This window comes from Naegleria gruberi (genome assembly GCF_000004985.1).
Source record: "Naegleria gruberi genomic scaffold NAEGRscaffold_9, whole genome shotgun sequence".
Classification (NCBI taxonomy): Eukaryota; Heterolobosea; class Eutetramitea; order Acrasida; family Naegleriidae; genus Naegleria; species Naegleria gruberi.
The window spans coordinates 305,884-321,569 of NW_003163318.1; the positions used below are offsets into that span (position 1 = coordinate 305,884).

Genomic DNA, 15,686 nt, shown 5'->3' on the forward strand with positions numbered 1-15,686 from the left:
ATTATTTAAATTATTTATATTATTATTACCATTTATATTATTATTATTAAAATTATAAATAGATGAAAAACATAAACATGCATCACATTCAACTAAACCATTTCTATTTAAATTACTACCATATCCAGCATTTGTAAATGGTGAATTTTCTAAAATAGAAATAGCATATGAACATGCATTTAAACATTTTTTTATTTTTTCATTTTCATCATTTTTATTTATAAATTTACTATTATTTAAATTATTTAAATTATTAAAATATTGATTAATAGTTTGTTGTATAGATTGTTTCATTAAATTTCTATATAAATTATTATTATTAATAGAATGATATCCTGCTCCACAATGAACTGCAATAAAATATACATCATCTTCATCTTCATCATCTTTTAAATCATTATTTAAATCATTATTTAAATTATTATATTCTATTATTTCATTATTATTATTATTATCTTGTTGTTGTTGAATAGATAAAGATGATGATGATGAATTATTCCGATCAACATGTTGATGATGATTAACTTGTTCACTCATTTTTTTAAAGTTTATAATAGAAAAAAACAAATTGTAACACACAACTATTTCAAATTTAATTTTATTACATTTTCAATACATACAATACTTTTAATACATATGATTCAGATTACAAAATATATAAATAAATATATAAACACATAATAATAAATATATAAAATATTATTGTAAAATATTATACATTAATAATTCTAAAATATTTGTAATTAAAATAACATGTTTACAACTTTGTATATTTTTAGAATCACATACTAATAATGGTAATTGATAATTAATAGCTAATTCAATAGAATTATTTAATAAATTTAAATGATTATTATTTAAATATTTAATTAAATTATTTTCATTTTCATTATTAAAAGTATTTAATAACATTATTTCCATTACATCTAATTGTTCTTCATCATCTTTAAATTTACTACCAATTAATGAATTTGATTTTACTTTTAATCCATTTATAGATTCATTTGTATCTAATTTCCATATTGGTATATTTAATAAATTATTTAAATTTTCATTAAATAAATAAATTACATAAGTTTTACCTGAATATAAATTTGCTGAAAATATTGATTTTCTTGAATGTGGTGATTTTATACCACCATGATCTTGAAATGATATTTGTATATATTTACTATTATTATTATTATTATTATTACTATTTATAGAATTATTTAAATTATTAAATTCAATTAAATTATTATTATTATTAATAAATAATTCAAATGATTTCATTACAATTCTAAAATCAATAGTTTGATCATATTTATTAAAATCTTGATCAATTTTATCACAAATATTATTAACAAATTTAGATTTACCTGTTTTAGAATTACCTTTTACATGAATTCTAAAAAATAAATTAGTTAAATCATCTGATCTATTATTAAATTGTGTTTTTGTAATTTCTTTAAATTTAAAATAATATTTTGTAATTGTTTGACATAAAATTCTTTCATTTTTTAAATTATTTAATTTTAAATTTTTAATTTTATCAGAATTAAATGGAAAATATAATATTCCAATTTCATTTTTTAATAAATATTTCCATATTTGATCACATGGTGTTTTTATTTCATTATTTAAATTATTATTTAAAATAGATTGACCACAAATATATTCATACCAATCTTTATTTAACATTGATAATAATGTTAATTCATAAGTATTTAAAAATGATATTATTTCAAATGTCATTTCATGTGTTAAATCAAAATTATTATTAAATATAAATGAAATTGTTTTAATTGATGTACTTGTTGTTGTAGTTGTTGTACTTGTAGTTGTAGTAGTAGTTGTATTATTATCATTATTATCATTGTTATCATTGTTAATAGTAGTTGTATTATTATCAATTAAATGATGATCGGAAGGATCTTCTTGTTGATCAATAATAATATGATTATTGTTGATCATTTTTTTTTAATTTGATAGAGAAATGTGTGGATTGTATGAGTAGAAGAAATTGTACAAAGAATAATAAGAACATGGAACAATTACATGTTCAGTGTTCAACATATCCTCAAAAGCATTTAAAGGAAAACAGCTGTTTTGTGACATCAATTGCTGGTGGTTTCTTGCATGGATTCGTATATAAGTGGCTCTTATGAGTCCTCAATCCATGATTCTGCTTATTGTTCCAACTGAACCAAAGAATAAGGATGTTAATCATTCAGTTGTAAATTACTGAAAAGTTTTCTGAATTGGAAGAACATTAAAAGGTCAAACATTTAGAAGATCAAATTCAAATTGAGAAAAAGATAAGAACAAGAAGGATAGACAAGAGGAAGCCAGACATAAGAAGGATGTAGAAGACAGAAAGAAGAAGGAAGAGGAAGATCGTTTGAGAAAAGCCCAATTAGAAGAGGATGATTAGAAGATGAAAGAAAGAGAAAAGCCTAAATTGAAGAAGAACGTAGGAGAAAGGCAGATTTGGAAGAGGAAAACAAGAAGAGCAACCTGCTCAAGAGGAAGAGGAAAAGAAAAAGGTTAAATGAGTGAGGTCATGAAAGATCTCCTTTCCAAGTCTGCAACAGAAGTACTCGTTATCAATCATTTGAAGGAATTAACGTCGATTACAAGGCCTCATTCATCATCATTTTTTGGAAAATACTTTAATAGCTTGGTTTTGTAAACTTTGGAGAGGATCGCAATTTTGGCGTCGATTTGATGTAAATGGAACCACAAGGATTGAGCACAAATATTCGTTATGGTAAACAAAATCATTATGTTATCAAACAAACTAGCCGTTCCATTTTAAAATGTAGATTTCGTCTAGATGGAACCACCAAAGGTGAGTCAACACGTGCCGATTTCACAACATATTACAATCGTTCCAAGCTGTTGGCCAATCGACAAATTAGCACATAATTTCATAATAGCGCAATATGATTATTTCACCTACCATTTGGACTACTCATAATTTATCCTTATAATAGAGTTACTTATCTTAACCACTTTGATTTTGTATTCTACTCTTCTGTTAAAAATATTTGATGATCCTTGGATTCTGTTACTGGTAGTACACTTACACTAAATACTTACGTTGTCTGTCCTGCATGTCTGTTCTGCGACCATTCTATGAAGTTTCAAAATGAATTGTGTAAATAATATGCCAATGTCAGAAAAGCAAAGCAACAATTCGATATGTAAAGTTTAAAACAAAATTGAACGCATATGTATTCAGAGATATGGTATCTTTAACAATCTTCAGTAGTTATTTTGTTTTACACACTTACACAATTTTGTAGATTCAGTAATGCATTTCTACTCACAAATGAGAACTGTACTGATTAACGAAGCTGACCCTCCAAACCAATAAAGAAAAATTGAATATTTTGTTTATTTTATTCCGAAAGTTCTAAGTCAATGGTTTTCCATTTGGCCAATCAGGCATCTTCATCTTCTTTATATTGAAAGTCTTTGTTGTGATCTTTTAATTGGTTCATTTCACTCAAGTATTTTGTTCCTTCATCACCAATATAGTTGTTGTTAATATAAAGATACATTATTTCTTTCAATTCACTTATGTATTTAACTCCTTCATCTCTAATCTTATTGTAGGAAATATCAAGATGGGTCAATTGTTTCAATCCACTCAAATATTTAATTCCTTCATCACCAATGTCATTACAAGAAATATCAAGATCCATTAATTGTTTCAATTCACATAAATATTTAGCTCCCTCATCACCAATTTGATTGTTAGAAATATTAAGAAGTATTAAATGTTTTAATTCACTTAAATATTTTGCTCCTTCATTTCCAATTTGATTGTTATTAATATAAAGATCAGTTAATTGTTTCAATTCTCCAATATATTTAGATCCTTCATCACCTATACGATTATCTTGAATATTAAGATAGGTCAATTGTTTTAATTCACTTAAATATTTTGCTCCTTCATCATCAATATTATTTTTATCAATAATAAGAATGGTCAATTGTTTCAATTCACTTATATATTTTGATCCTTTAGCACCAATATTATTTTTATCAATAATAAGAAAAGTTAATTGTTTCAATTCACTTAAATATTTAGCTCCATATTCAGAAATACCATTATTACGAATATCAAGAGTGGTCAATTGTTTCAATTCACTTATAAATCTAACACCCTCATCACCTATATAACTATCATAAATATGAAGTTTTTTTAATTGTTTCAATTCACTTAAATGATTTAATGCTTCTCCTTCTTTAATTCTAATTTTAAGTTTTGTTAATGATTTCATCATTTTTAATTTTTTAACAGTATTAATAGTGCTGGCAGTAGTACTAACATGAAGATTACAACATGTTGATAAAATAACATTCAACCACTGTTTAGATACCAATGTACAATTCAAGATAATAAAATTAAAATCATCAAAGAAGGAAATTATTTCATATATTATATCATTATGAAATTTATAATCATTGTGTGACAAGTTCTCCATCCTTGTTTGAACCATGTTAGTTGAATGTTGTGTACACAATGTTGGGAGTTTTTCCATTTTTTTTTAATAATGTTGTGATTGATCAACCAAGTTTATTATTATATATGGTCAACTCAACATTCAAATTAAAGATCAATTACACAATATCAATGACTATAATTTAGATATTTAAATATGCTACATTCTATTTATTCAAGTTAAATTATCATCATGATGGTTTTAATGTTATTATTCGGATCTGTTTAAATTTTTGAATTAATTGAAAAATCCAAACTTTAGAACTCAATCAATGGGGAAAAAGAGAATGTCTAGTTTCTCCATATCATATTCCAATGTACCAATGTATAATTTGATTCATTGAAAAGTGAAAAGTTTCTCTGCCAAATATTATGGAAATTGGAAGTGATTGTTTATATTTATTACTTATTTTAATAGTTAGGCCTTCTTTGAGCATTTGATAAGAGAGCACTCTCCAAGTTGCCAATTCCATTTTATTAATTTAATGTAATTGTTACAATATAAAGATTTGATTTTTTAAATTTATACTATTATATAATAGTATTTTAATGCACTTATGCATGACATGATATGAAATTATTATTTCAACAAATCACTTTACATATTTAGTGCATGCATATTAATCAAGTATTAATAAGGACCCTTAGATATTTTTATTAATAATTGATCATCACTCTATTATTCCTAAAAAGCTCTCATCATTAAAAATTAACATTTATATTTTATCACATCTTAAACTTCTTAATATCCAAGAATGACTTAATAGTTAGGACTATTATTTAACTGAACCTTATCGATAGGCCCAAATAAGTACTAAATATCAAACAAAATGAATAACGCGAAATTTTCTCGCTTTTTAAATTGATTGGTTGTTTTAATCACAGATTACAATGATTTTCACAACGCAAGCACTCCGTTATCATATCATTCGACAAAGGTCACCTTTTGAAAAATCGCTTTACGGACTCTAATTTGGAGCGTTCACATTCCACTCTACACCTCAACAATAATATAAAAAAAATGTTCAAATCAATTGCTCAACCAATTATCAAGAAGGCTAATCAAACAACACCAATTAAATCTGCTGTTGTTCAATCTAGATTCCTCAGCAAGGTTGTTAAAGATGCCAAGACTGCTGTTCAAGATATTCCTGATGGTGCTACACTGTATGTATTAATATAATTTATTAATTTATTAATTTTTATAAATATATATTAATATTAATATGATGATGATTGATCAATATGATGATGATATTACTATTATATTACAATCTATTATCTAAACACTCCCATAACCACTAAACTATAATCTAAAATCACACCAATCTACTATTTAAACTACTTATCTACACTTAATCACACCAATCTAAATCACCAATCTACAATCTACAATCTACACTAAATCTACAATCTAAACACAATGTAAAAACTCTCTTAATATTATTTAAATAGTTGTGTTGGTGGATTTGGTTTATCTGGTACACCACAAAAATTGATTGAAGCCTTGAGAGATTTGGGTAGTAAAAATTTAACAATTGTTTCAAATAATTGTGGTGTTGATGATTGGGGATTAGGATTATTATTATCTAATGGACAAATTAAAAGAATGGTTTCATCCTATGTTGGTGAAAATGCAACATTTGAAAAATTATATTTAGGAGGACATTTAGAAGTTGAATTACTTCCACAAGGTACATTAGCTGAAAAGTTAAGAGCTGGTGGTGCTGGTATTCCTGCATTCTTTACACCTACTGCTGTTGGTACTGTTATTCAAGAAGGTGGTTTTGCTATTAAATTTAAACCAAATTCAAAGGAAATTGAAATTGCTTCTAAACCAAGAGAAGTTAGAGAATTTAATGGTAGAAAATATTTAATGGAAGAATGGATTAGAGGTGATTTTGCTTTAATTAAGGGATGGAAAGCTGATGAACATGGTAATGTTGTTTTTAGAAGAACTGCTAGAAATTTCAATCCAATGTGTGGTCAAGCTGGTAAAATTTGTATTGTTGAAGTTGAAGAATTAGTTAAACCAGGTGAAATTGATCCAGATCATGTTCATTTACCAGGTGTTTTTGTTGATAGAATTTATTTAGCTGAACCATATGAAAAGAGAATTGAAAAGAGAACTCTTTCTAAACCTACTGATGCTAATTCATCATCATCATCTTCTACTTCTTCAAATGATCCATCAAAATGGGATACACGTGAACGTATTGTTAGAAGAACTGCATTAGAATTCCAAGATGGAATGTATGTTAATTTAGGTATTGGTATTCCAACACTTGCATCCAATCATTTACCAAAAGGTGTTACCATTACTTTACAATCTGAAAATGGTATTTTAGGTATGGGACCATATCCAACACCTGGTAATGAACATGCTGATTTGATTAATGCAGGTAAAGAAACAATTACAACATTACCTGGATCATCAACATTTTCTTCATCTGATTCATTTGGTATTATTAGAGGTGGTCATATTGATTTGACTGTTTTGGGTGCTTTACAAGTATCTGAAAGTGGTGATTTAGCCAATTGGATTATTCCAGGTAAAATGGTTAAAGGTATGGGTGGTGCTATGGATTTAGTTTCATCTGGTTCACGTGTTGTTGTTACAATGGAACATACTGCTAAGGGTAATTCTCCAAAGATTTTGAAATCATGTTCTTTACCTTTAACTGGTAAACAAGTTGTTAATAGAATTATTACTGAATTGGCTGTATTTGATGTTACTCCACAAGGTTTAGTTTTAATTGAACATTTCCCTGGTGTTACTGTTGATGAAATTAAATCAAAGACTGAAGCTAACTTTATTGTTTCTGATCAATTGAAGGAAATGCAATTTGTTCAATAAATTTATAATTTTTATTTAATTTTAATACTAATATTTAATAATATTTGACTGTTTTAATAATAATTTTTTAAATTTGAAATTTTATTGAATTGGAATGTATTCTTCTTCATGTTGTTGAGGTGGATGTTGTAGTGATGGAATAATTAGTGTTGAAATTGACTTGTTATTTTTATAATAATAAAATTGAATAGCAATAATAAAACTAAATAATAAAGTAAAAATACTTCCTAAAATGTAAGGAAATGTTGAAACTACATCCATTGTATTTGTAATATAAAATAATATTATACTTATTAAATACAATACTTGTGTTAATGTATCAATAATAAACATTAATAACTATAAATATATTTAATAATTAATCATAATTAAATTAATTTTGTTAAAAATAATTAAATAAATAAATTTAAAACAAATTATTTCAAAACTTACAGATAAACCTTCAACACTCTTCTTTTTATAATTTTTAATAATTTGTGGAATGTATGCAATAATATAACAAGTACATGATATATATGAAATTATAATTCCAATTATATTTGCAATTTCATTATCATTATTAATAATTGAAGTATTACATAATTTTACAGTACTGCTACCATCACCACTACTACTACTAATAAATATATTAAAAAATAATAATAAAACAAATAAAGAAATAATCCAATGTGAATTTAATTGATTATATTTTAATTGATTAAATTTTTTTAAAATAAAATTAAAAAATAAAATAAATAATTTTTCATAATAACAATATTGAGTAATAATTAAAATATCCATAAAAACATAATAAATAGCTAAATATAATTGAGTAGGTAATTGATTTGTTAAAATACAACCAATTAAATTAGTAACATCACCAATCATCCAAATAAGGAATAAATAAATTGATAAACCTTTTGCAGATTTAAATACAAAATTTTTAATAACTTGTGGAAATAAACTAATCATACTTGTTAATATACTTAATAATCCTAATATATAACTTGTTATTTCATTTGTTTCATAAAAACATTCTCTAAATATTAATGCAATAAATTCATTATAATGATTATTTCCTTTTTTAGTAGGTAAACATTGACATAAAAATGATGAAAATAATATTTCTTGATTATTTTCATTATTATTATTTAATAAAAATGTTTCATTATTAAATAATATAGGTAATGATGATGATGATGATGAATAAAATGATAAAAATTGTTTACTATTCATTTCAGTGCATTTTTTTAAAAAAATCTTTACAATAAAATTATTTTTTATTATCATAATATTATCATCAATATTATCATTAACATATTATTATTATTAGATATAATATTATTATTATTTTCAATATTAATAGTAAAATCATCATGATAATAAGGACCAAATAAATCTCTAAATAAAGCATATGAACATAATTTAGTAGTATAATATGTTTTTAAATAAAAATTAGATAATGGTAATGATATTTGATAAAATAAAAATCCAAATGTTAATCCAGTTGATATTTGTGTTAGAGTATTAATATATTTATTAGATATCTTTTTAAATGATTTTTGAAATATAAATAAAGATGAAAATGTTCCGATTATTGAAAATGGATATTTAATTAATGTTGAATATCCATCTTGTGGTATTTTAATCATTAATGATGTTAAATAGGCTCTTTTTGTATATTTATATTTACTATTATTATTATTATTATTATTATTGGATGATGATGATGGTATTGTTGTTGTTATTGATGATGATTTGAGTTGTTGTTGTGTAGTTGAATTATTTTCCATTTTTTATTATTGAATTATGAAAAGATAAATTGATTGTGTGTGTTTATTATTTATATTATAAATCTTCTTCTTCAAGAGGATCTGAATGTTTATGTTCTGTTGTTGTGGTATTGTGATTAGAATGTTCAAGACTTGAATCATTCTTTTCCTCATTATCATTATGAGGTGGTTGTTCAATGGTAATATCTTGATGTTTTGTATCCTCAGCCTTAACAATGTGATGTTCCTTCTTTGTATCATCAATTTCATGAACATCATTGAGAGGACTATCATCTCTATTAGTTTTAATAATTTTATAATTCTCTTCATATTGAATAATATTTAAACCAGTTTGTTGATGAACATGTTCCAACACTAAAGGTAAAGTTAATTGAGTTGATTTTGTTAAATCTTGCATTGTTAAATGATTGGATTGAATTTGTTTCTTAATTAATTCAGTTTCTTCAGGTTTAAAATCAAATAATAAATTAAATAGAGGCATTACAATAAATTCAATAAAACCAGTTTGACATTTTGGTACATTTTGAGTATTTCTATCCATAAAAGGTGAAATATCAATTTTTAAATTTCTTTCAGTATCACCCTGATTATAAAATTCAGTCATTACTCTATTAACCCATTTACCATAAACTTGATATGATTTTGTTGGATTTGAAACATCTGCACATTTAATTATTACTTTTAATAAGGCTAATAAACATTCCTTTCTTTCAATACTAAACTTTTCCTTATTAAATATATCATTGGATTTAATTTGACCAACAATTAAGAAATGTTGACTTATATCTGTTGCTAATATCATTTCAACTATTAATTCTCTTAAATATTCATATTGATTACTTGACATATTTACAAATATATTAAATTCTTCCTTTCCTAGTATTTTAAATAAATTATAACAATGAAAATTTTCTAAAATTGAACGATCATTAAACATGATTGCCTTTTCACTTCTTGTTTTCTTTTCAAATAAATTTGTAACTCCTGGATGACAAACATCATGAGCTAAACATGCAACAACTAATGCTAATATATCTAATGGTACTAGATTGAAATTTAAATTATTTTCTAATGTAAAATTATTAAATTGAATAGATTGAGATGATTGTGACTGTGATTGTGTTGATTGTGATTGAGATTGAGGTGAATGAGGTGAAGATGGACTTGTATGTGAAAAACATTTAACATATAAACTAATAGCAGTTTGAACAACATCAGTTGCATGACAATTATTATGATATGGATTATTAAAATAATTAGATTCTACTTGTTTTAAGAATTTCTTCAAAGTACCAATTGGTATATTCAATGGTCCAATTAAATCAAATGTTTGAAATATATATAAACATGTATAATATAATGGTTCACCTTCTGCAATCTTATTAAATTCAAATACATCAAATTTAAAATAATCCAATAAATTTTCTTTTAAATATTCCTTAACTTTCAATGGAATATCATCCTTAGGTACAATTGCTAATGAATCTTTGGCACTCTTTCTACCTATTGAACTCATTTCTTTTAAATAATTTGTAAATACTAATGCTTTAGTATATGCCTTAATACGTTTCTTCCATGATAAATCTGTACTATCTTCAACAAGTGATCCATGTAATACTTCAGATGATAACCATTTTTGTGTTTCAGAATCATGTTCATCTGATATTAAAATATCTTTAACAGTTGATTTAACTCCCATATTATGTGATGATGCTTTTGATACTAATAAACTTGCTAATGGTGATTTTGTTGAATTGGTGGCTGTTGGATCTGTTAAAATTAATTCAATTCTTGAAACTAATTGTCTCACTTCATCATTTTCATGAGCTTTTAAAGAAGATATCAATTCAGTTAAATTACTACTAGTAGCACCACCTTTAGAATGATGATCATTAGATACACTTGCTGTTATTGGTTGTGATGGTGGAGCTAAATCTTCTGGTGTAATTGGAGTATGTGGATCATCTTCAATTTTCTTAATATCATCACCCAGAAATCCATCCTCTTCTTCATTAACATCTTGATTTGATGATCTTTGAGAAGATAAATGTAAAACTTCAACAGTTAAATTCTTTTCAGATTCTTGTTTTAATTTTAATTCCAAACTATGTTGTCTTTCTAAATCATCCTTCTTTTCAGAATCAAATTTTTGTTTCTGCAATTTTGAATATTTTGTAATCATCATAAAAGTATCTCTAATGTTAATATCAATATTATGTTTTAGAGGATATAAATGTAATGCAATTGTAATAACTTTTCCAACATCATTTTTCAATTTTTGGAAAACTTCAATTGATTCATCTGGTTGAGGTTCAATTGTTAATTCTGAATTAAGAACACAATTTTGAACTGATAGAATAAATAAAGATAATTGTTCCTTTTCATTCGATGGACTATCTTCAAATACCATAAATTTATCTTGATGAATACTTTCAGCATCTCTAATATGATAATAAAACTTATCTAAACCATCAGATAGAGAATAAATAACAATATTCTTATCTACATTTGAAAATACACAAAACATAAAATCACTCTCCATTAATTGATGAGTGTTATAAGCAATTACCTCATCCATTCTATATAATACTCTCATTAAATCTGTTTCCTTATCTTGATGTAAATCTTTACATGTTATATATCTTAGTGATTTTCCTTTTGGTATTTCAACTATAACAGAAGATTCAAAGGCTTCATTGGATGAAGTGGTATCTTCCTTCTTTTCTTCTGCTTCATCCTTTATATTTGAAATTGGTTGAACAAGTGTAGATTGTGCTTTTTCATCCCTTGTTGATCGTTCTTGATGTGCTATTGTTGTAGTTGCTGATTTCCCCACATCTTGTGGTACATCATTGTCTTTATAACGATCATGACTATTTTGCTGAGGTTGAACACTATTTGTTGTTGCACATCCAGCTGCATTACCCATTTTCAAACTATTAAAACCTAGAGTGAGTTAGAAGTTATATATTATTTTGATGATAATAATGTTGATAATATACAGTGGTTGCAATACGTTTGAATCCACTGAAAGAAGAGACTCTGCAAAGCCTTTAAACTTGTTTTTTTAATCTCTACATATTTGTAACGATTTGTAGTTTGTGGGCGGGAAAAAATACTTTACTGTTTTGGATTGTCCACCTTGTACGTATTGGTCATTGAGAATCTATAAGGTACAACAATGTTTGAAATAGTCATGGATTGGTTTGTCTCTCTAATCACATCTAGTTGTCACATCGATGAAGATCACTTGAACTTGCAACATTTAAAGAATGAAATCTCTCTATGGTTTTGGATATTTAGCTAATTGATATAAACTCTCCAATTAATAACAACTGTTTAATAAATATCTGATGATGAGGTGGTACGTGGTTAATACTTGTTGATCTCAAAATTAAGAAAGGAGAGAGAAAATTATCAAATAATAAGTAGTGTTAAAGTTGTAAATGACCGTTTATATATTACACGAGTAATACCCATACCTAATTTGAAATTATGAAAATATGATTAATAAGGTAATTTCTTAATAAATCAATATATAAAAAAATTAAAGAATTTTTAAGGTTCTTCCCCTCACTGATTATTTTCCATAATATATTCATCTATCATCATCATCACACTTAATAATTAAATGATCAAAATATTAAATCCTCTATTACTATGCCTATTAATATTATTATTTCTAATTAATAATATTAAATGTGCATCATTTACAACAAGTTATTCAATGAAAACATGTTCATTATCAAATTCATTATTATCCAATTCTAATAGTGATATATTTACATCTACATCTACTACATCATCTGGATGTTCCTCATCATCAACATTTCAAATTGCCATTAAATTTGGAGATGAAGGAGTTCCACGTGATTTAAAACTCTCACTCTCAAAAGATGATAAAATTCAAAATAGTTTAGATTCAACTGATTTTTATTCATTATCTAATGATATTATTATTAAAATAGAAAGAACTGATTTAAAAGTATCATATCCATTAACTTTTATTAAAACATTAAAAAATTCATATGAAACTATTGAAACAAGTGTTAAAGATTGTAATAATTTAAATAATAATAATATGGATGAATATTCTAAATGTTGTGGACCCTATTATTATAATGATAATTCAAATTCAAATTTAAATTCAAATAAATATTATAATATTAGAAAATTAAATTATAATACTACCAATTATAATCAATATGAAATTGGAAAATCACAATTACAATATTATATTCAATTTACAATACAACAATTAGATTTAAAATATAGTTTAATGTTATCAAATAATCAAAAATCATTAATTTTTAAAGGAATTAAAATTTCAATTGAAAATGATTTTTTAAAATTAACAAATTTAGATTTTTATTATTTAACACATTATTATATTATACCTGAAAATCAATTAGATGGTTTTGTAATTCCTAAAAATTTAATTAATAAAGATATAAATAAAATTGGAATTACTAAAGAAATTTATAAAAATAATATTAATTGTAATGATGAATTAGGTGATATAGTTACCATATTAGGAAATAATAATATATATGATCAATTTTATAGTTTTAGATCTAAATTTTTATTAAATTTAATTGATGATTGTTATTTTAAAGATAAAAATCAAAATTTAATTAATTTTAATTGTGTAAAAACTATTAAAAATACAATTTTAATTAATTTACCATTTGGAGATTCAAATTCATTTTCATTATTAAAATTAAAATCAAATCCAAATATAGTATCAAAAGGTTCTTTTAAAATTGATAATTATTTAATTTCTATTTATTTAGATATTTTTAATAATATTGAATCTGATGGTTTAGTTGAAATTACTTTAATTGATTGTTGTATTTTACAAAATAATAATTTTATTTGTAATGTATGTTTTTTTATTAATATATTTTTAATTTAATTATTTTTATATTTTATTTAATATTTTTATTTAATTATTAAATATAGAAAACATCAAGTCAATTTACTCAAAAAAGAATATCAGGATATGATGTTAGTAAATTTATATTTAATACTAATTTAAATGTAAGTATTCATTAATTATTCAAAAATGATTCAAAAATAATTTATATAATAATTGTTATGATAATATTACATGATAATAATTTAATTAATATTATTTAATAATAATTTAATCTAATAATTAATATAAATAGATAAATTCAGGTAAATGTATATTTAATATAGGTGATAATGGACAAGTATTATTTGAAGAAATTGTAACATTTCAATATCAATCCAATGATAATTCTAATAATAATAATAATAATATAATAATACCAATATCTAAAGATGAATCACAATGTAATATAATACCAACATCACCAACATCATCTTTATCTAATAGTAATATTAATAGTGTATTTAAATTAAATATAAAAACTATAATTGAAAATAATAAAATTAAATGTGAATATGATTGTAATAATATAGATTTAGAATTTGATTATAATGAATATATATGTAAACCAATTAATTGTTCATCTAAATATTTAGATAAAATTATATTTAATTATAATTTATTAAAATGTGAAATACCAATACAATGTAATCAATTTACACAAATTTATAATTTACAAAATAATACATGTATAAATATAGTAAATAATATATATAGTAATGATATATTAAATAGTATTGAAAATATTAATTTTAAAAATATTGAATGTAATAATGGTATTTTAAATAATTATTTTACATGTATTTGTAATGAAAATTATATTTCCTATTGGAATGATTCAATTTTAAATTTACAATTTTGTAAAATTAATTTATTATTAGAAAATAATTTACAAAATTTAAATATTAATACAATTTTAGATTATATTTTACAATTAGATTCATATATTCAAATTATTTTAATTATTATTTTATTTTTATTAATTTTAATTATTTTATTTTTATTTACTTTTACTTGTACTTGTTCATGTTATAAAAAATTAAATAGAAATTATTTTAATAAAATTAAATATGGTAAATTAGAAAAGAAATCTATTTTTAAATTATTATTTACTATTATATTTCAATGTGATTTTACAACAAGTGAATTTAATTTATCAGAAAAACATTTTAAAAAAATTAAAAAATTAAAATTAAAATATTTAAATAATAATAATATTGATAATATTGTTGATAACACATTAAATAATGATATTATTAGTAATAATAATAATAGTAATGATAATGATATTAAATGTAATAATAATAATAATAATAACAATTGATAATAATGGTGGTAATCAACAAGTGTCAACAAATAACATCAATAATTGTCATTCTCATCGTAATCATATTGTTTATAAACATCATACAATTAATGATGGTGATGATGATAACACTCAATCATTTAAACAATTTGAAAAACAAGCCTTCAATTATAAAAAGGCTAGGAAATAAAATCTTTTTTAAAATCATTTTGACTGAAGTTTACAATGTTATTATTTTGACAAGATATTATTAATGTTCGTTGTCATTATGCAAATTATGAAGTTTAATTGTTGTATTGTACCTTTCAATAATAATGTATGCATTTAATATTCCCTCTATTATT

At 23.3% G+C, this 15,686-nt stretch overlaps 4 protein-coding genes across 4 annotated transcripts in view; 1 reads left to right on the plus strand and 3 right to left on the minus strand.

Moving 5' to 3' along the window:
* NAEGRDRAFT_64187 (uncharacterized protein) overlaps positions 1-1,953 on the minus strand; it is a gene marked incomplete at both ends in the record, with an annotated part of 2,517 nt that extends 564 nt beyond the window's left edge. Inside the window, 4 exons of the mRNA XM_002680544.1 lie at positions 231-386; positions 621-624; positions 790-1,010; positions 1,794-1,953. Coding sequence (XP_002680590.1) covers positions 231-386; positions 621-624; positions 790-1,010; positions 1,794-1,953 — 541 coding nt within the window. The remainder of the gene's footprint in view (positions 1-230; positions 387-620; positions 625-789; positions 1,011-1,793) is intronic.
* Positions 1,954-3,425: 1,472 nt separating this feature from the next.
* On the minus strand, positions 3,426-4,271 carry NAEGRDRAFT_31430 (uncharacterized protein; the record flags this gene model as incomplete). Its single annotated transcript, XM_002680545.1, has 1 exon — positions 3,426-4,271. The coding sequence occupies one exon, from the start codon at positions 4,269-4,271 to the stop codon at positions 3,426-3,428; it is 846 nt and encodes a 281-aa protein (XP_002680591.1).
* Positions 4,272-5,513: 1,242 nt separating this feature from the next.
* On the plus strand, positions 5,514-7,368 carry NAEGRDRAFT_78694 (coenzyme A transferase family protein; the record flags this gene model as incomplete). Its single annotated transcript, XM_002680403.1, has 2 exons — positions 5,514-5,659; positions 5,948-7,368. 2 exons carry the CDS (start codon positions 5,514-5,516, stop codon positions 7,347-7,349), a joined length of 1,548 nt encoding a protein of 515 aa, XP_002680449.1. The 3' UTR covers positions 7,350-7,368.
* A 1,789-nt stretch (positions 7,369-9,157) lies between these two features.
* Positions 9,158-12,164, minus strand: NAEGRDRAFT_78695 (3'5'-cyclic nucleotide phosphodiesterase family protein). Its single transcript, XM_002680546.1, has one exon. The coding sequence runs from the start codon at positions 12,048-12,050 to the stop codon at positions 9,177-9,179; it is 2,874 nt and encodes a 957-aa protein (XP_002680592.1). The 5' UTR covers positions 12,051-12,164; the 3' UTR covers positions 9,158-9,176.
* Between the last annotated feature and the right edge of the window lie 3,522 nt (positions 12,165-15,686).

Coding starts and splice junctions, on each gene's coding strand:
- NAEGRDRAFT_78695 (XM_002680546.1), bottom strand. CDS start 12,050: ATGGGTAATGCAGCTGGATGTGCAACAACAAATAGTGTTCAACCTCAG.